We start from the raw sequence: 22,514 nt of genomic DNA on the forward strand, positions 1-22,514 counted from the left end.
TGCTTCCTGAAGCCGGGCGAGATCGTATTCCTCGACCATTTCTGTTCTTGGACCTTAAACCCCTCTGAGCGGAGAACTTCCTTCCACCAATCATTTGGTACTTTATAGGCTGGGGTGTAGTGTTCTTCCGGCAACCATAGTACAGGGTACTGAAATCAAATTCCCATCCACCGAACCCCACATGTTTGGATGAATGCCACTTATCTTGACACCCTGCTGAGTGCTCGTGCAAAATTTGGTGTCCCAAACAGTTCTTTGTTTACAGACAGATGTGGGTGACATCATCCACCTTTTCTGACAACTATCCAGGGCCTCAGCCTAAAACGTGACCAATTGTTTGACACAAAGATTGATGCACCACTTTTGTGTCCTCAACATCCGTTCCTTATTTCCCATAATTTCCAAAAATGTAGTGTGCTTATTATACATAGTCACTGATCTCTCCAGTTCTCCTCTTACCATAAAAGGCTTCGTGGCCTGATTTGACTCGAACGTGTCAGAAGCCTTCTGCCAGCTTATCTTATTAAAAGTGTAAGAGGTGAGGGCCCTTAAATGAATGTCCCCCACATATGGAACCGGATTAAATTCTCTCTCAACCCATAAGAGATACCCATGCATGTAAAGCTCACACATCAAATGTTGAGTTGACACATCACGGGCTTTCAATATCTAGAGGAACTATACACCGTCCTCAATCTCGTGACTAATTTATTTCTGGATGCTTTCTAAACAAAAGAAAAGAAAGCGTTCATGCAAAAATAAAGAATAACCAGAAGCGGGAGGGAGACATGCCATCACTTCTTGTGCTAAATGGAGCATCTATCTTTATCAGTTTTTAACTCTTCTACTTGCCTTTCTAGCCGCTCCACCATGAGTTGTTGCTTTGCATGCCTCAATCGCATTATATCAATGCGCTCCACATATTCAAAGATAGTCGTAGATGCTCATTTTTGGGCTTTCTTCGCTTCATTTTGATATCGCGCTACGTTGGATTTCCAAGTTTGTACCTCAACCATCAAAGAAAACTCACGGCCTTCAAACAAATATTCTATCGGGTCTGTCTGAGTGGCAACAGAAGTTGTTGCCACTTCATCTACCTGTGTCCCTGCTTCAGTCGTCATTGTTTTGGGCTTCTTAGCCTGCCGCTTGTATTTCTTCACCTGTTTCTTCAACCGGTGCATCTGTTTTCTCAGCCTCTTAACCTCTGTTTTGAGCAGCATCGTTTCTTTGAATTGAAGCTGATATTTTTGCTTCATAGGCATCCTTCATTGTTCACATAATTATACCCATTCTTGTTTGACCACCACCTCATCTGGTACTGCATCCGGTTCGAAAGGTGGTGGATTACTTGAGGGAGTATCCACAAGGTTAATCGATGGGGCTTCTTTGCTTAGCCTCTCTTCCTGAGTAGCAGCCACTTCCTTACTGTCTCTTGCCTCGTCTTGCTGTGAAGCTATCTTGATAGGTGCTGGACTCACTCGATGAATGTCCATCAATGGTTCAGCCAAACCTTCCCTTCCAGGTTCCCTCGTTTCAAAAACATCTGCCTCTTCCCTTAAACTAGGTTCCTGGGAAAGGTCTCCGTAGGGGTATGCGGCCAACAAACCTGTGGCAGCTGGTTCCTTCTTCGACCCATCATACTTCAAAATTGGCAGAATGGCCACATCTTCCTATGTGTGTCGGGTAGAGCGAGACACCCTTGCCCTTTTTGGAATGGAGAAGTAAGAGGAAAATTGAAAGAATTTTCCTACTTGATCTATCTTGGCCCCAATTGTAGCCTCGAGCTCTTTCCCTCTGTCTGCAGCATCTCTGCTCTAGGTTAAAACCCCCACCTGTGCAGTCCCCTGTTCTGAGGTTGATGCTGGTTCTTGTGGAATAGCATCAATCCCAACATCTAATTCCTCTGTGGTCTCTAGGGTCGGACAGGTTGATGGTGGTTCTTGTGTAACACCACCTTCCGTGTCCAACAGTTCTTGAACAGACGATGTTGGCACTGTTTCTTCCAGCATGACATTGATACAAATGGATTCTTACATAATTACATCAATTCCATCCATTATACCCATAGCCTCTTCTTCTGTTGGCCCAACGGTTCTTTCGGCTTCGGGCCCCTCTCATCCAGGTTCATCTTCCTCCATTGGTTCTACAGTCGAGGGTGGTTCTTGTGGGACACCCCTAGCCGCAATATTAATAGACTCCTCCACCTCAGCCTGATGTGGTCCCTCTTCGCTTATTATAGTGTTGCTGATTTGCTCCACTAGCTCCGTGATCGAGGTTGGTTCTTGAGGGACAGCCTTGGTCGTGGTGCTAGTGGCCCTTTCTATATTGGCCCCTTGCTATAGCACTTCTTCTTTTATCAGTTCCGGGGTCAAGCTTGGTTCTTTTGGAGCAACCTCGACTATCCTCCCATGTTTTCACTCCTAGTTTTGTTCCAACCCTTCAGTTTCCATCTCCATTTCCTCTAGTTCCTCTTGATCTATGTATTCATCCTTTACTTCGGTTCCTTCCTCCATCGCTTCAGGCTCTTCTTCTCTAGCGGCTCTAGCAGCTACTATCTCTTCCTCTGTAGAATCCTAGAATGTTTCCCAAGGGATTTGAAATCGACCAATTGCGTGCATGACTAATAGCTGGACTAGACCATGGTTGGTAATGACTGCTGCCACTTGTTGCGAGCGCCGAGCAGAGTGCACCATCAGCTGGAGACTCCTTAATAGGAAGAAAGTCATATTCAATGAGAAGGCTTCCGCCTGTGGGAACTGGAGGTGAGCCAATATTCTGAAATGGTATTTAAACATGGTGGTATACCTCCCCTTGTAGGTTATGTATCTCATTACAAAACCTGCTACCTCACCCCATGGGTGTGGTAATGAATTTCGGTCGTACCATCGGCCTTTCTGAACAACATTTTCTCTGGCCTACAAGAATGCTTTGGGGAACTCCAGAAGGGAGGTTCTTCGTGAAAACCATTTCTGCCCCTGCTGGGGTAGCCCACTGACCTTTGCAATGGTTTCTTCTGTAACAGGGATTTCTATCCCCCAGACCCGAGAGCTCCCTTCCTCTAAATTGAGTGCAAATTCAATTGCAATTGCCTCATCAAACCCTTGCAATCTGTCGAAATAGACGTTCCATCCTGCATTTTCAAAAACCTGCCATACTTCCTTATTGTTTCTGACCATTGTCATGCCCTCCGGCTCATGGCACACAACCAACCCACCATCACTGTGAGAACTGGATGAACACGATGGATACAGTCAGCTGGTAGGGGAGAGTAATAACAACCAAACTGACGATGACAATATTGTTAGCATGGTGGCCGCGGGGTAAAAGAATGATAATAATGGTCAGTACACCTGAAAAAACACGACAAATAATGGTAGGATATGGTAGCATAGGTGAATGATTATGGTTTGAATGCAATGTACTGGGGAAATGACCTGTAAAGTTCTTGGCATATGATTTCAAATTCCGACGCGTAGGAATCATGATTACAAAACCGCATGCTTTTTTTGGTTTTCATTCTCATTGGATTTGGTAATGATGTGATATGATTACGATTTTTAGGTATGTCGTCATTTCTTTATGACGGGACCACCCCCAACTTAAATGCAGTCGTCCGCAGCACATACTAGTCTCTTTTTTTTGGAATATTTTAATAAAATCCATAAGAGTCAATGAAGGTGTACCTAGCGACCTACATGGCGGTGGAGTAATAGCGAAAATAACCGGCGAAGTAACGGCAATGGCGAAGTAACAGCGCCGACGGAGTAACAACACCAGTGGAGTAACAGCAGCTATGGAGTAACAGCACCGAGGAGTAACAGCAATGGCAGAGTAACAGCAATGACGGAGTAACAACACCAATGGAGTAACAACAATCGACGGAGTAACAGCAACAGTGGAGTAACACCACCGATGGAGTAACAGCACAGTGGAGTAACAACACCGACGGAGTAACAGCAACAGTGGAGTAATAGCACCAGCAGAGTAACAGTGACAGTGGAGTAACAACACCGGCAGAGTAACAGCAACAGTGGAGTAACAACACTGGCGGAGTAACAACAACAGTGGAGTAACAACATCGGCGGAGTAACAACAACGGCAGAGTAACAGCAACGACGGAGTAACAACACTGATGGAGAAATAGCAATGGGCAGAGTAACAACAACGACTATTACTTGAAAAAAATTTATGTTTCTCCTTGTCATAATTCAGTTCTTATTCCTGCAAAAAGACAAACAAGTAAGTACTAACAACATATATTTATTGTTGTTATTATATATATATATATATATATATATATATATATATATATATATATATATATATATATATATATATATATATATATATATATATATATATATATATTATTTTTTATTTTTTTTATTTTTTTTATTTATTTACTTTTTTTTTTTCAGAAGGAAAAGGGAGAATTCTCTACACCAACAACTATCAAACCAGATGTATTAGAAAGATGTTTGATGAAGGCATATTTAGAAGTTGGACAGTGGTATAACTTCAAACAGTGTCCATTCACTAGGAAGGAAGTACGATTTTCATCTATTGTAACCAATCTGACTGTGCCATTGTCGAATACAGCATCCACTTCATAGGGTCCCATCCAACGAGTGTGAAGCTTTCCTTTGAAGTCTTTGAACCAGAAATCATATAACAATGCCCAGTCCCCTGTATGAAACACCTTATTCTTGATAAATTTATTGTGCCATTTCATTCTCTGTTGTTGGATAGCAGTAGTTCTTTGGACAGCTACTGAACAAATCTCGTTTAACTCATTGAGTTGTTCCAGCTAGTGTTTCTAGGCCTCTGATAAGTCTAATCCCACTTCCAAATCTTTTTTGAGTGTTTTGATCTCGAATTCAACCAGAAACAAGGGGGATTTCCTGTAGACTAGCTCAAATGGTTAAAACCCAGTTGTATTCCGCCATGTTGTCCTATACGCCCAAAGAGCTTCTGGAAGTTTCTGTGACCAATCCTGGCGATGACTTGCTACAGTTTTTGTCAAGATATTTTCCAATACCTTGTTTGTGCTTTCTACCTGTCCATTCGCTTGGGGATGGTATGGAGTTGTGACTCCATGTTTAACCCCATATTTCTACATGAGCCTCTCTATCATGTGGGATGTGAACTGTGCTCCTCCATCTGAAACAATTTCTCTCGGGGTACCATATTGGGCAAAAATCTCTTCAAAAAGAAAACCTGCCACCACATGTTCTGTAGGTTTTGCAACCAATCTGCTCCCACCCACTTAGTCACATAATCAGTACAAACCAAGATGTGAACTTTCTGATGGGAAGGTGGGTTGATGGGTCTAAGGAAATTGATCTCCCACTTCTCAAAAGCTTCAAGGACTATTTGGGTTGTAATGGCATTTCATCGGATTTCCCAAGTTGTCCCATCCGTTGACAGTTGTCACATCTTCGTACATAATCTCTAGCATCACGAAAGATAGAAGGCCAGTAGTATCCCATTTGCAGCACCTTGTGGCTTGTTCTTTTATCTACAAAACTTCCTCCACAAGGTCCACTATGGGCGGCCTTCAATATCTCATAGATATCATCCTCTGATACATAGCGCTAGATCTGTTTATCAACCCCTATATGAAAGAGGTATCCTGCCATCCATGAATATCGGGTACTATGATGAATAATTTTCCATTGGCCCTTATATGAAAAATGACGAGGTATCTTCTCTGTAGCAAGATAGTTAGCAATATCTGCATACCATGGAGTGTTAGCGTCAATCACAAAGATATATTCATCTGGAAAGCTATCTTCGATAGGTGTACCTTCGACATTATTTTCTAGTCTAGATAGAAAATCATCAACCACGTTGTCCTTCCCTGGTTTATCTACTATGGTAATATCAAATTCTTGAAGTGGCAAAAGCCATCTTGTAATACGACCAGGAGTAACGGATTTATTCATCAGATACCTAATGGTTGCATGATCTGTGTGTACAAAAGTGGGGTAACCAGTGATATAGTGCCAAACTTGTTGATGGCATAGATGACAGCAAGGAATTCTTTTTCAGTCACTGTGTATTTTAACTCAGTAGGAGCCAAGTTCTTACTAAAATAGTAAACTGCATATGGTACCTTATCCACTTGCTGCCCCAAAACTGCCCAAACTGCTATCTAGGAAGCATCAACATGAATATGGAATGGTAATGTCCAGTCTGTTCCTCTAAGGATTGGAGCACTACAGACCAATTCCTTGATCTTCACAAAGGCTGCATCACAGTCATCTGTCCACACAAAGTCTGCATCTTTTTTCAGTAATTGAAAAAGCGGATGTGTTGTTTTAGCAAAATTTTCTATAAAGCACCTGTAATAACCAGCACAACCAATAAAGCTATGTACCTGAGCGGGTGTTCTAGGTACTGAAAAATTTTGTATTACCCTTATCTTTGTTGGGTCCATTCGGATTCCTGCAACCCAAAGAGAGTGTCCCAGGACTATTCCTTCATTCATCATCATATGGCATTTTTCTTTACTTAAAGAGACATGCGCCTGCTTTCATCTTTCAAGAAATTTTTCTATCTTCCCCAATGCTTCTTCCAATGAATCTCCATATGCTGTGAAATCATCCATATATATTTCAACACTATCATCCATCAGATCAAAGAACATCCCTAAAATTGCCCTCTAGAATGTTGCAGGTGCATTACAGAGACCAAATGAAAGGACTCTGTATGCGAACGTTCCCCAAGGGCATGTAAATGTGGTCTTATCCTGATCTTCAGGAGCTGTTTGGATCTGGTTGTACCCACTAAATCCATCCAGGAAGGAGAAAAACTTCTTCCCAGCTAATGTATCCAAGACTTGGTCAATGAATGGTAACGGAAAATGGTCTTTCTGAGTTGCCTTATTTAATTCTCTATAGTCCACACATATTCGCTATTTACCATTTTTCTTAGGGACAATTACCAATGGAGAAACCCATTAGCTGTATGAAATGGGGTAGATAAATCCCACGTCCAGCAGCTTTTGAAGCTCTTGCTTAACAATATTTTTTAGAGCAGGGTTCATTCTTATCTGGGGTTGCCTCACATGACGACAGTCCTCCTTGATGTATAAGTGATGGGTGCATAGATTAGTAGGAATTCCCTTCATATCTGAGTAACCCCAGGTGCAGGCTTCTTTGTGTTTCCGAAGAACATCCAAGAGTTGTTTTTTCTGAGAATCTGACAGATATGGATTGACATTAAGGTATTTTCCCAGTTCTATTTCCACGAAAATACTGTCATGGGGTGCAGTTGTAGGTAGCTCATCGAATCCATTTGTTGTTCTGATAATCTCCTGAAGCTCACAGCTCAAGACAGACTCTAGGATTTGCTGATTCAAATCTAAAACAAAACAAGGATCACTGATAAAGGTAGTAATTGTGTCATCTTCTGTTTCAGCTTTCAACTCGAGGACCTGTCCAACAGTAAGAACTAGTCTTAACTCCTCATTTTCTAATTCGTACTCTTTCCTATATAAAGATTTCTTGCGGCCTGCTGGTTTTGCTGATGAGTTAGGTTCTGCGGGAGGATATAACACTAGGTTCTTAGTCTTTTGCCCATTCTAAATGATCATATGTCCAGACCGAAACCCAATATAAGCATCTACGGTTGTCATCCAAGGCCTTCCCAGAATTAGGGGATGGCCTCCAGCTGGAGATTGCGTTTGGAGTACTATGAAGTCCACAGGGTAGTGCCATGAATCAACCGAAATCGTGATATATTCTAACTTCCCCACCGGTTTCACTGTAGATCGATCTACCAATTATAACACTGTAGGTGTGTGTTTCAAGTTATGAAGACCTAATGCACGCATGGTTTCAGCAGTGATGACATTTATGGCAGCACCCAAATCTACCAATACATTTGGAATTTCTACTCCATTAATTTGCACGGTTAAAATTGGGTTCCCGGGATCCCCATACTTTACAGGCATGGACCTTCCCATCATGAAATCTAATAGCTTCCCCATTACATGAATGGTGAACGGGTCTCTTGATTTCTTTTTAGGCTTCTTAGCCCAATATTCCCTAAGATTTTTTGCATATATAGGTACATCCCTCATAGCTTGTAACAGGGGGATCTTAACAAATAAATTATGTAACTCCCCTAACAGGTCAAACTCAGCTTGAGGGGTTGGTTTACTCACAGCCAACCTTTCTCGATAGGGCGGTTCAGCTTGGTGCTTTTGAGTAACTGGTGGTTGAGGAGGTGTATAATTTTTGTTGACTCAGTTTGGTTCCTCTTCAACAATTTTTGGTTCCTTTTCCTTACTGTCAATCTATTCAATGATAACATATGAGGGTTGAGCATCTACTGTCTACCCAGATTGTAAATTCATCTCATAGAATTATGCGGTAGAGATTCTATATGAAGGTAGGTTGAGGGTGTCAGCTTGTTGAGCCCCTTTATTATTAGGATTCGGATTGGGTTGGATAGGGAGTTGGGGATGAACAAGTTGATTACCAGGAGGCACATTAGAGGGAAACTGAATTTGTTGTTGTGGCATTGACTGGGGAAACTTAACAGCAAGAGAAGGTCCCCGCTAGTTCGAAGCCCATGAGGAACTTGAACTAGCTTGAGGAGCCCACCACTGCCAAGGTGGAAACTGGTATTGGGGCCACGTGGGCAGATAAGGCAAGGTCTGGGGACCCAATTTAAAATTTCTTAAGTATTGAGATGAATCAGGAAACATACCTTGATTTCCCATTAATGGCCGAGGTTGCCATGGCTTTTTAGGTCCCATAAAGTACAGCTGCTCCATCTCTTCGCCTGTCCCTTGAAAAACTGCTTTTAGTCCTGGCAAGGATGGGCATGAACTTGTCACAAGATTCAGCTCACAGATTTCACATTCTTCTACGGAGTTTAATGGACATTCCCTCTGTGGGTGTTTCTTCCTACGTGTTGGGAAAAATACTGCCATAGTTCTTTCCAATTCCAATTGTTTCTATTTTACCTGTAGTATGTCTATCTGTTCAGACAAAGTACTCAGGATATCAGTCCTCAGGTTGTCAAACAAATTCCCAATTTCTGCTTTTGTAACACCTCCACCAAATACTTTTGTTGATCGAATCCCTTGTTTATTCCTTGCAACTCCTCTTGAGCATTGGATACACAACCTAGAGATGGTATCAAAGTTCTCCTTTGGTATATCTCCCTTTCCGACTATATTCAACAATTCCAAAGAGTCTTCTGAGAAAGCCCAGAGAAGGATAATTTTCAAAACGTCCTTATCCAGGTCAGAGTGACCTGATCTCTGCAATTTGTATTTAAAGCATTCCGCACAGTCTTCCATATTTTCGTCCTCTTTCCGTGTAAAATCTCTTCTTTAATATCCCATGATTTACAGTAGTCCTGCTACTTCTCCAAGAAAGCAACTCTCATCTCCTCCCATGTGGTGATAGACCTTCCCCCAAGACCCATAAACCACTGCAGGGCTGTCCCTTTTAGCGTAGCAGGAAAGATTTTCAATTTCTGAGCATTCGTTATGTAATCATACCCTCGACACACAATGTCAAATTCGAACAAAAACGTGTGAGGGTCTTCTTAAGTAAGCCCATGGAAACTGGGTAATGTTGTTAAAGGAATGGGCTTTGTTGGTGCGCCAGTCCCTAAATCCCCAATTGGGAAGTCAATAGTATAGGTTGTAGGTGCCATGAATATCCTCCAATACTCACTAGGGATTTCAGCAGGCTCTACAGGAAGGGATTTTATCAAAGGGGTTCTAGTTGCCTTAACAACACTTCCTCTATCGTTTGGTGATAGAAATGTCTCTACAATCTCTTCCTCCCTGCCACAGTGGTTGGATCCTTCAGATCTCCTCTCTGCAACTCCTTCTTCGCTACTGGGATGGATCGTTCCTTTGGACGCTTTACTTGCAACTTCTTCTTCTTATGTTACAAGCAACGGGATCCCCTTAATAGAAGTAATGTTGCTTGTCTCCCCGACTGCTGGAAGGGTCTGTTGTATCGAATTAGCAGGGGGTGTTGTGAATAGCACTGGTTGTTCTACAGATTTTCCCTCAAATTTTGTCTGTGCACATGGCCTCAAGGTTGCACGGGAAGACGCCTTTGACTCAGCTTTTGCAATGATTTGCTGGATATAAGTGTTCCTTCCCAAATCCTGTCCTCCCTTATTTGGGGCTCTCCCTTTGCCCCTTTTATTTGGCTCTCTGTTCATACAAGTTGGTGTGGTGACAAATGTTGCGATCAAACCACAATGCTCAAGGCCTGGAGTAGGGTGTCAAAAGACCATTCCCTCCCAGGACGAGAGATCACATTGAAAAGAGGGTAGTTAACGGAAAAAAGGAAAAGAAAATAGGAACCTAGGGTTCAGGGCCTGGGGGAGGGCGTCAAAAGACTCCTCCCTCCATGGGACAAGAACCCAACCAAGAAAATAACACACACACGAGAAAACCTAACACTTCAAGAATTGAAGTAGGGCGTCAAAGGACCCCTCCCTCCCCAAAGAGAGAGATTGGTTTTCTCGAAATTGAAAACACAAAAATGTAAGGGAAATCTAAGCTCAGAGCGTGGAGTAGGGCATCAAAGGACTCCTCCCTCCGCAGGGCAAGAGATCAGCCCTAATAAAACAGGAAACAGTAAAAACACGAAATAAAGGAAATACCTACGCTGAGGACCTGAGCAGAGTGAGAAAGTTTGTTCTCTCCCTAAGATGAGAGATTGACCCTTTGGTTAATATAGATCATGTCTTGCACCTCATTAGCCTCCCTTGCAACGACGCCAAAAAGTTGGTGTCCAGGTATGAACAATTTATCCACCCCTTTTCCTACATTAATGTATCAATCCAGGTGCGTATTCTTTTCAAGGAAACACGCAAGGTATATGCAGGGGCAAGGTTACAATCTGTCATCGACCAAGGGTTCGTGATCACCAATCAAAGCATTGTTGAAATAGAAATAAAAACTCAACTGCAGAACTTAAAAAGGTATTCACAGTTACCTAAGGAATCTGCAACAACAAACAAGAAATAAACACAACAATAAACAATACACACAAAGCAAGGAAACACGCAGCACCTGATCAGAAGAGCAGGGCCAGCTCTCTGATCAGGGTTGCATTACTCACAACGAACGATAGATGAGCAAAAAGGCTTGTATCTTATTAATCTGAATAATGTTGTTACAATACAATGCAGGGTCTGACTAACTTTTGATACAGGAATGACCTGTCTTTTATACAGTACAAAGGAGAATAACATCTCTCCCCAAAACCTAGAAACTATATTCCCAAAGATATACATCAGTTCCATCACAACACTAGCACTGAGAGGGCAAGAACAGGAATGATTCAAAGATGGTTTGGGAACAGCTACAAATCAATTATGTTGTTTCGTCGTGGTCGATTAGCTGCGTGAATCACGGAACTGCTGCAATATGTTGTGCGGTCAACACCTGCGCTCCATAATCAGCGGCCATAACATGTCTTAGTGGTTCGCATAGGTAAAACCCTCATGACTCTACTCCATTAATTAAATATCCCAAGAGACGATAAAAGGGGGAATTACCTCATAGTTTTACACAGTAAATATATGTGAACGAATACAAAAGGGATGAAAAGAGGAGTGGAAATGCAGGGAAAAGATAGGCCAATTTGGTGCCCAACAGCAGCTAGAGAAAGACATTTCTTCTCAGATTCAGAGCTAGTGGAGGAATGTGGGCAGTGGGTTTCGGACACTAGCCACACTTAAAAGAGTAGTATTTTTTCATTAGTTGTTATTGGAAAAAGGAAACCTTGATAGGAAGTATTCTTATGGAAAAACGAGATGATAGGTATAATGTTTTTGCTAGCCTTGATGATGTGAAAAGAGAATAGTGGAACTTGTGGTTCTATGTGGAGAGGATGGACACTTTCATTGCTCAAATTGAGTGTCATATTCCATGCACTAGCACAACGTCTACGTCTCTAGGATCTAGTGCGAGAGATTAAACACGTGTCACATCTTCTTATTCATAATTGTTAAATGTTGGTTGGTATCACTTCTTATGATTCAAAATTGTTATATGTTGGTTGATATAACTTCTTTTGATTCATAATTGTTAAATTTTGGTTGATAGTCTTTTGTGGTATGATGACTCCATAAACACTCCAGTGCAGATTTTACAATTTTTGTAGTTTTAGAGTAACAACTCTATTGACAGATGGTCAAAATTATATAGTTTCCCAATAAGCAGGTTGCTATATAACTCTACAGGCAAATGGGCAAAATTATATAATTTCCCATTCGGCATATTGCTCTCTAACTCTATTAGGAGATGGGCAAAACTATATAGTTTTACATTCAATAAATTGCTCTAAAAAATACTAGTAATGGTAATAGATAGTAGAACTATGCACTGAAACTTTGATTTTGTTAACCAATACAATCTTACTTTATATATATATATAGAACACCATTATCAATTAATTATTTTTTGTGATTAAATATTAACTTTTACAATATTAAATATTAAATATTTACTTCCAAACTGTATCAAACTCCCGATCCCTGTACAATTTTTTTAGTTTGAAAAAGTAAAACATGTTATATGAAAGCAGACTTTTTCATTCTTAAAAGACAATCTAAAACAAACTCCGGATCATTGTACAATTTTTTTAGTTTGAAAAAGTAAAACACGTGATATGAAACCAAACTTTTTCATTTTTAAAAGACAATCTGTAGACATTTTCTATTTTTGAATGTCGAAAGAAAATACGCAACTGACCATATCCTCCTGACAGACATATATATATAAACATAACTATAGACTCTAGACTCTAACTAACCAGAACTCTGACACAGTCGTATGCGGCAGAGGGGATTCGGTGGGTGGACCTGCAACACCGGGTCATTTAGCATAGTTATAAAAGGGAGCAACGCTCTCCATTCATAATCAAATTCAGTCCATCTCTATTTATTTTCGAATAGAAGAAAAGAAAAATAGTGAGTTACAGCCATGGAATCCTTTCCGGCGTTAGCAGTTGCAGTACTAGTGATCTTATCATACGCGAATAGTATTGTTATTGTGCGTGCAAGTGATCCAGATCCTTTACAAGACATTTGCGTTGCTGATATGCAAAGCAATGGTAATGTTTCCATGTTGTAATTATGTATGTCTTGTGCGTTTGCGAATGTCTGCTAGCTGATCATGGGTGAATAACATTTTATATATATATTTTGAATTGTGCAGTTATTGTGAACGGGTTTCCATGTAAGAATGCGATGACGGTCACAGCAGACGACTTCCGGTTGAGGGGCCTAGATAAACCAGGAGATACCAGTAACCAGTTGGGATTCGTTGTAACGCCAGCTTTTGTAACGCAGCTACCAGGCTTAAACACCTTGGGAATTTCGTTGGTCCGCCTTGATTTCGCTGCTCCTCTCGGCCTCAACCCTCCTCACACACATCCGCGGGCCACCGAAATCTTGGTGGTGATCGAGGGTACTCTCTTGGTTGGCTTTATCACCACTAACAACACTCTGTTCTCCACAACGCTGGAGAAGGGAGACGTGTTTGTGTTCCCTCGAGGTCTTGTGCATTTCCAACAGAACATTGGCCCTGTCAACGCAGTGGCCTTCTCTGGACTGAACAGCCAGAATCCAGGAACTCAGCAGGTTGCGCCGGCCTTGTTCGGAGCCTCTCCTCCTGTTTCTGCCTCTGTGCTCGCCAGAGCTTTCCAGATCGATGACAAGCTCGTCCAAATTATCCAAAGCAGGTTCACATCCTCATGATCTTGATCCGATGCTGTCATCGCTCTTTCCTTCCTTCAATTGAGGTGGTATTTATATAGTTAAATAAAACCAACCTCCCGATGTTGTTATCTGGGAGAGGTAATTATAATAGCAGACGCTGCGTTTAATTATAAAAGTTCAATATTTCAAATCTGACGCTGCGTTTGATACACGATTGACAAAGACTTGGAAATACATACCAGTGTTAATTTGGATTATGAAATTTCTCATGTTAATCAATATTCAACCGTTCAGACAAAAACTGAGGAAGAAGTCGTCCACCATTCTCACAAAGAGAACAACATCCTTCTTTTAAAAATGTAGTCTACTCAAAACTGCAGGAACGGCTTTGATACACCGCCTAAATTACCAAGAACTACATAGATTATAAAAAAAATTGAACAAAAGATCAAGTAATAAACATCACTGGCACAGGATTTTTCCACAATTCGACGATCATGTACAAAATATTGAACGAGCAATAGAATTCATTCTTCTTGGACGGCCTCTTGCCATTGTCATATTCACTTCGCTATCACTCAGACTAAAGTAATTTCATATATATCGTCAAGATTAAAGTAAATCATACTAAATAATTAATTTATAACTTTATTATTAATAATTGTAATATGGAATCTAATTTTTAATCATGGTGGAAATTCTTACTTGGTAACATTGCCTTCATATCTTTGTATGTTGATGATCTTATCATAACAAGCAATGCACTCAGGTTGATTGAAGAAATTAAAATTCAGTTGTCACATGTATTTGCAATGAAGGACCTTGGTGAATTGTATTATTGTTTTGGTCTTGAAATTTAGAGGGAATTTAGTAAGACAATCCTTGAAAGATTTCATATGTTTGAATGCAAAACCAATGTCTACTCCTTTGGAACAGAATGCCAAGTTGTCTAATGATGATGGATCTAAAGAAGTGAATGGAACTTTGTATCATCAATTGGTGGGAAGTTTGAACTACCTCACCACCAACAGGCCAGATATAGTGTATTCTGCCTACTCCTTTGTACTCTGCCTCGGCTGAAGAGAGAGCAATAGCAGCCTGCTTCTTGCTCGACCAACAGATAGGGCCATGTTGGAAATAATACTGAGAGAGGGGGGGGTGAATCAGTATTATCAGATCAGATAAAACTTTTCAATTTCATACTCAGAAACATATACGCGACTTCAGATAAGTGAACCCGCGTGTACACGCGACTGTGTCTAATGCAACTAGCGTATACCCAGAGATCTTATAATTCAGTTAGCTTAATCTTCAGTAAATGCATCAGAACATTATTAAGCAATTTAACAGTAAACAGGCGCAGTATAACAGAACAGAACATCACACAAGAGCCACACACATGAACACCATGATATAAGGTGGAAACCCAATGTGGGTGAAAACCACCTGCTGCAATTCGTCTCTTTCTTCTTTAATGAGAAACTTCTTTTACAATGTACTGGTGCAGTCCTTTACCAGTACGCAGGCTACAACCTGCAGAGGGCTACAACCCTCTCTCGTTTTCCAACTACTTCTGGAAGGGAGTTACAACCCCCTCAGCTCTTGTACTAGCTGATCCATTTACTAGTACGTAGGTGCTGACCCTACAACCTTCAGGGACCACGTTTCATCAATTTTCAGACTGGATCCAAGAGTACAAAGCAAACATTACCGCAATACAATCATCAACTTATACTTGCATCATAATTCATTAAACAACCCTATACCGTATCACTGAAACCCTGTCATCAAGAACACAGAACCCAAACCAGAATCCAGAACTCTGCAACAACCACCAGAATCAGCAGCAACCTGAAATATTAACCCTTATCATGCATACGCTACTTCACTGTACCAAAACCGCGTGTATACACGCTTTCTCCAAAGGCAACCCGCGTGCAGATCTAGAAATGATTACTTCTGCCTTCGCTGTCAGATCCGACCCTTACCAAGCGTCCCGAACAGATAACCAGCAATACCAGATCCTCTCACTGCGTCAGACACTCATAATCCATACTTCTTTGCCTAGTGATCTTCTCCTTATATAGCCTTAGGCCTTGTTCAATACCAAGAGCCAAAACCATAGAAACACAATACCATCAACCTCGAAACTAGGGATCAACACGTCCGTCGAGACATTATGGTCCAAAACCATAGGCACAACTTCCAAGGTCTAACTACCACGGACCAAAGGTACTTTTCACATGTACGCGCTTTTACTGAAGCCAACCTGCGTGTACACGCGGATTCTCCTTGCTGAACCTGCGTATATCTCTTTCTTGTCCTGCTGTACTGAGATCTGTCCTCTGATCAAGTTGCCATCACCTGTACCAACCTCTGAGCACCTGTACCAACCTCTGAGTGAGTTGCCATCAAGGACAACACTTGAAACATAATGCCAACAATCTCCCCCTTTGGACTTGATGGCAACCACCACACCAAGTCACTCTCCCCCTTTGACATCAAGGGCAAAGGGCCTACCAAGATATGCTCTTCTTTGGTATACCTTCTACTGTCCATACTGCTGTCCATACTCCCCCTGAGTACATGCTGAAGTTTCTGATTTGGCTCCCCCTTTGTATATGCCAAAGTGTACCAATCTATCCACGCTCCCCTTGAGCAGATGCAAGTTCTAAGACCAGCCATTCAGATCTGTATCATAAGCATCAGCCTGCAATACCATTCCTTTGATCAAACAACAAGATGTATCATCAACTTCTAACCATAGTGCCAACAATGAATTATTTGAAGAATATTCTCCCCCTGAGTGTGAGCCAACCATGTCTGAACCATTTCCTGAGTCTGTTCTGCTCCCCCTGAGCCTGAGCCAACCATGACTGAACCTGGGTCTGTTCTGCTGCCCTTTCTCCATATACGCGACTTTGCAGCCTGTAACTCGCGTATATACGCGACTTGTCTTCATTATATCAGCGTATGCAGGATGGAATACTGAATTTCATCACTTTCAGATTCCCCTGTGTCTGTTATGTCAGCTGACTGAGTTATCCCACACCTTTCTGTTTCTGTCTTCTTCAATTCCTGCAACTGTGATGATGTATGGTCCCCTTGTCTTGAATTTTGAAATCTGCTCCTGCATTCCCTTGCTTTATGCCCATAGTTGTTGCATGTATAACACCTTATATTTTTCATGTTCCTTCTATCACAATCAATTGCTTTGTGTCCATATGCATTGCAGGCAAAGCAATACCCTCTGAAATACCTGGGATGCGATGATCTTTCTTGAACCATTCGACTTCTACATCTGGCTGCAACGTGTCCAAGATTATGACATACATAACATTCAAAATTATCCAGTGGAGGAAATAATCGTCTATCACGTCCATAGTTAGGAGTAAAGGATCTTCCTTGAGGAATTTCTTTCCTTGGTTGTTCCTTGAGCATTTTAGATTTCTCATTAGAGTTTCTTGCCTCACCTTGTGAACTAGATTCACCTTCAACATATTCATGAAAACCAAGACCAGTCTTGATAGCAGGAGATCTTTGACTATTAAGAATATCATCCAAGACTTTAGAACTATCTTGAAATCGTAAGAGCTTATCCTTTTCTTCTAGTTTACCTTTCAAGATATTTACCTCAACTTGATGTTTTTCTTCCTTTTTCAGATATTGCTTCCTTAGGTCTTCTTCAACTTTTCTCCCTTCTTCCACTTGTCGCTTTAGTTTGATCACTTCATGTTCTTGATCTTCAAGATCTTCTTTTAGAGAGAGGATCTTTGATTCAAGTCTCTGAATAGTTGTGCTCTGATCTTTTGCTATATCCTGCAATTTCTCCCTTACCCTGGTTTCTGTCTCCAATTGTTCTTTTAATTTGGCAACTTCTTCAGTTTCTGCATTCTTCTCTTCATGTGCCATGAGACTTTTAATATCCTCGCTATTATTGGATGAAGCATTCTTCTTCTTATGTGCCATGAGACTTCTAATATCTTCACTATCATTTAATGTACTTTTAATATGGGTATAATAGCTTCTACCATCTTCTTCATATATCTTTCCTTTGTTATGAGGACATCTAGCAGCATAGTGACCAACTCTACCACATAGAAAACATTTGAAAGGTAGCTTATCTTTGAACCGTCCAGTTCCCCGTTCAAGATTCTTGACAAAATTTACCTCATCTTCTTCCTCTGACACTTCGAATGCGGCCTCTGGTGGTACCTCTTGTCGCATTTCAAAAGCAGTTAAGATCCCGTGAAGCTGTGACATGGTAATTTTCTGCACATTCTCCTTTTCTTCTATGGCAGATACTTTAGAATCAAATTTAGTAGACAGAGATCTCAAAACCTTTTGAACTAAGACAACTTCCTCAAATTCTTCACCCAGATCCCTCATACAATTCACAATCTCATCCATACGCAGGAAATAATTAGCTACGCTTTCATTACTTCGCATCTTAAGAGTTTCATACCGGATTCTGAGAGTTTGAAGCTTTGCTATTTTTACCTGATCATCTCCTTCGTAGCTTGTAACGATTTTGTCCCATATTTCCTTAGCTGATTTGAAATGCATGATCTTCATAAATTCTGATTGAGTCAAAGTACTCAATAGGACAGTAACTACTTTGGCATTGAGCTCATATTGCTTTTTCTCTGCTGGATCTGTAGGAGTTGTTGATGGGAATTTGTATCCTCCTTCTACGATTCCCCAAGCTTCTGCTCCAAGAGACTGTAGATATGCAGTGGTTCTTATCTTCCAGTGAGTAAAATTGTTCCCGTCAAAGACTGGTGGCCTGATGTGTGCCTCTCTTTCTGGATTAGCCATTTTGATGGATCTTTTCCTTCAAGCAATCAAGCTTCCTCTGAAGGACCTGCTCTGATACCAATTGTTGGAAATAATACTGAGAGGGGGGGGTGAATCAGTATTATCAGATCAGATAAAACTTTTCAATTTCATACTCAGAAACATATACGCGACTTCAGATAAGTGAACCCGCGTGTACACGCGACTGTGTCTAATGCAACTAGCGTATACCCAGAGATCTTATAATTCAGTTAGCTTAATCTTCAGTAAATGCATCAGAACATTATTAAGCAATTTAACAGTAAACAGGCGCAGTATAACAGAACAGAACATCACACAAGAGCCACACACATGAACACCATGATATAAGGTGGAAACCCAATGTGGGTGAAAACCACCTGCTGCAATTCGTCTCTTTCTTCTTTAATGAGAAACTTCTTTTACAATGTACTGGTGCAGTCCTTTACCAGTACGCAGGCTACAACCTGCAGAGGGCTACAACCCTCTCTCGTTTTCCAACTACTTCTGGAAGGGAGTTACAACCCCCTCAGCTCTTGTACTAGCTGATCCATTTACTAGTACGTAGGTGCTGACCCTACAACCTTCAGGGACCACGTTTCATCAATTTTCAGACTGGATCCAAGAGTACAAAGCAAACATTACCGCAATACAATCATCAACTTATACTTGCATCATAATTCATTAAACAACCCTATACCGTATCACTGAAACCCTGTCATCAAGAACACAGAACCCAAACCAGAATCCAGAACTCTGCAACAACCACCAGAATCAGCAGCAACCTGAAATATTAACCCTTATCATGCATACGCTACTTCACTGTACCAAAACCGCGTGTATACGCGCTTTCTCCAAAGGCAACCCGCGTGCAGATCTAGAAATGATTACTTCTGCCTTCGCTGTCAGATCCGACCCTTACCAAGCGTCCCGAACAGATAACCAGCAATACCAGATCCTCTCACTGCGTCAGACACTCATAATCCATACTTCTTTGCCTAGTGATCTTCTCCTTATATAGCCTTAGGCCTTGTTCAATACCAAGAGCCAAAACCATAGAAACACAATACCATCAACCTCGAAACTAGGGATCAACACGTCCGTCGAGACATTATGGTCCAAAACCATAGGCACAACTTCCAAGGTCTAACTACCACGGACCAAAGGTACTTTTCACATGTACGCGCTTTTACTGAAGCCAACCTGCGTGTACACGCGGATTCTCCTTGCTGAACCTGCGTATATCTCTTTCTTGTCCTGCTGTACTGAGATCTGTCCTCTGATCAAGTTGCCATCACCTGTACCAACCTCTGAGCACCTGTACCAACCTCTGAGTGAGTTTCCATCAAGGACAACACTTGAAACATAATGCCAACAGGCCATACCCTAGATAGAGTGAATATCCGGAGGTGGAATTGCGATCAATATTGTCGCCCTCCCAATCAGAATTAGTGAAGCCAAGGGGATTCAATGCAATGCCTGTTGCATAGTGAATCCTGAATGTGATGGTGCCCTGCACATATCAGAGGATGCGCTTGGCAGCATTCCAATGTATCTCATGTGGCTCCTGCATGTATCTGGAAACTTCCCTTACTGCATATGAGAGATTTGGTCTGCAGTGGGTGAGGTACAATAAGCTCCCCACGAGCTGTCGGTAGAGAGTGTTGTCAACTAATGGAGTGTCACCTCCATCCTCAAGACAGACCCCAGACAGAAAAGGAGTCGATGCTGGCTTGCAGTCAGTCATGTGAAATCTCTCGAGGAGATCCTGTGCATACTTAGCCTAAGAGAGTTTGATGCCTGTAGCATCCTGGCTGATCTCAAGACCAAGAAATAAGTGTAATGGACCCATGTCTGTCATCAAGAACCTATCATGCAAGGCCCTCTTGACTGTAGCAATGGTTGAAGCTGAGCTGCTGGTGATCAGGAGATCATCCACATACAAAACTAAGATAAGAAGAGAATCATGTGTCCTAAGCATGTAAACATTCGGATTAGACTTACATCTTTCAAAGTGTTGTGATAAGAGAAAATAATCCATCTTCGCATACCAAGCTCTCGGGGCCTGCTTAAGGCCGTAGAGATATTTCTTCAGTTTGCAGACGAAAGATGAATCCTGAATGAAACCATGTGGCTGCTCCATGTAAATATCCTCTGATAGGTCCCCGTGAAGAAAGGCATTCTTCACATCCATCTGATGTACTTCCCATCCCTAGGCAGTCGCAATGGCAAGTGTAAGGCCTATGGAATCCATCTTTGCTACTGGAGCAAAGGTCTCGTCATAATCAATGTCATGCACTTGTTGGAAGCCTTTGGCTACTAGCCTTTCTTTCCGTCTGGTGATTTGCCCATTTGAAGCACTCTTGCTCCTATAGACTCATTTGCATCGGACAAGTTTCCTTCCTAAAGGAAGGGGCACCAAATCCCAGGTCTGGTTCTCGAGGAGGGAGTTATATTCCTACTCCATGGTAGACTCCCAAGATGGATGCCCAGCAGCCTCAGCATAAGAGTGTGGATCAGAAGACTGAACCAAATGACAATGCCAGGATGGCGATGGTTCAGTGGCAATGAGGACAAGAAGAGGCTCAATAAACTCTAAGCTAGTCCTCTGTAGATCAAAATTACCCCCCACAAGACCATTTCTAGCAGCTGGGTGGTCTTGTGCATATATCTCACGTAAGGTCCTTGTTCTCTGATTTATGACAGGGTAATATGATTCACTGCTAGAAGCCCGATCTGGGCTTGGATGTGGATGATCATATGCATGCACTAGATTTGTATCTGAAGACTCTATCTCTGCATCTGCATGCTCTACCTCGGCATCTGCATGCTCTGTATCTGCATCTGAGTACATACTGAGTCATCATCTCAGACATGAGGTAGATAAAAGGTGTCTACATGTGGCAATTGAGGTGCATGCGAGAGACTTCCCTCAAATTTGACACTTCGCTCAATGATGAGCTTGTCTGTAGAGGAAATCAGGAGCCGATATCCCTTCACACCATCAGGGTATCCAACAAAGATGCACTCAATGCTCTGTGGATCAAGATCTTTCCTCTTTTCAGAGGGGATCCCAGCCCATGCTCAGGAGCCGAAAACACGGAAGTGGGTGACCTCTGGTTTAGTGCCGCTCCAAGCCTTAGAGGGGGTCTGGTCCTTGACAGAGCTATGAGGAGATCTGTTATGGATGTACTTAGCACAATTAAGTGCTTCATCCCATAGCTTATGAGGTAGTGACTTAGCATGCAACATGCAGGAAGCCATCTCTTTGAGAGATCGGTTCTTTCTCTCAGCAACTCCGTTCTGTTGCGGAGTGTATGGAACTATGTACTGCAACTGTATGCCAGAATGAAGGAAAAGGTTCTGAAGTGGTGTGTTAACATATTCCCCCCCATTGTCTGTACAGAGGGCTTTGATATTTCTCTCTGACTGTGTCTCAACTAGTGCTTTGAAATCTTCAAAGTGCGCAAAAACTTCAGATTTGTTCCTGAGAAGATACACCCAAGTATACCGTCAGAAATCATCAATAAATGTAAGCACATACCTTGCTTTGTTAATGGAAGGATGAGGAAAAGGACCCATGAGATCACTATGGATCAGATCTAGAGGAGAGGATGCTCTGTGAGTCTTGCTGGTGTCAAACTTTTCTCTAGGATGTTCGCCGAGGACACACCCTTCACAAACTCTTTTGGAGAAACTGATATTTGGCAAGCCTTCCACCATCTCATTCTTGCTTAGCTGCTGCATATACCTGTAATTTAAGTGACCAAACCTCTCGTGCCAAAGCCTACTACTATCATCAGCATGTGTAAGCAATAAGGAGGATTCAGATTCAATAAATTCAGAAAATGTATACAATTTGGCTCCATTGTTTACCTCACCGGTTGCAATTTTGGAGCTGCTATGTAATTCATATATGTTCACTGCATCTGGAGTGAATTCCATTCTCTTTCCGGTGCCAGAATCAGTGATCTGATAAACTGAAA

The 22,514-nt window shown here is 41.7% G+C and overlaps 2 protein-coding genes across 2 annotated transcripts in view; both read left to right on the forward strand.

Annotated features, from left to right (window-relative positions):
• The first annotated feature begins 12,976 nt into the window (after positions 1-12,976).
• On the forward strand, positions 12,977-13,752 carry LOC149258043 (germin-like protein 8-2). The gene is made up of 2 exons (XM_089398202.1): positions 12,977-13,106; positions 13,211-13,752. The coding sequence occupies exons 1-2, from the start codon at positions 12,977-12,979 to the stop codon at positions 13,750-13,752; spliced, it is 672 nt and encodes a 223-aa protein (XP_089254328.1).
• Positions 13,753-14,628: 876 nt separating this feature from the next.
• Positions 14,629-22,514, forward strand: part of LOC149258044 (germin-like protein 8-2) — a 41,070-nt gene continuing 33,184 nt past the window's right edge. The window contains exon 1 of the mRNA XM_089398242.1: positions 14,629-14,756. Coding sequence (XP_089254368.1) covers positions 14,629-14,756 — 128 coding nt within the window. The remainder of the gene's footprint in view (positions 14,757-22,514) is intronic.

This window comes from Pinus tabuliformis, chromosome 6, assembly GCF_031772625.1.
Source record: "Pinus tabuliformis cultivar Carrire ecotype Pingquan chromosome 6, CPIR1, whole genome shotgun sequence".
Classification (NCBI taxonomy): Eukaryota; Viridiplantae; Streptophyta; class Pinopsida; order Pinales; family Pinaceae; genus Pinus; species Pinus tabuliformis.

Bases quoted from the DNA above. Each gene is read 5' to 3' on its own strand.
- LOC149258043 (XM_089398202.1), top strand. From the start codon at position 12,977: ATGGAATCCTTTCCGGCGTTAGCAGTTGCAGTACTAGTGATCTTATCA. The intron at 13,107-13,210 runs GTAATGTTTCCA...TGAATTGTGCAG, and splicing joins TGCTGATATGCAAAGCAATG to TTATTGTGAACGGGTTTCCA.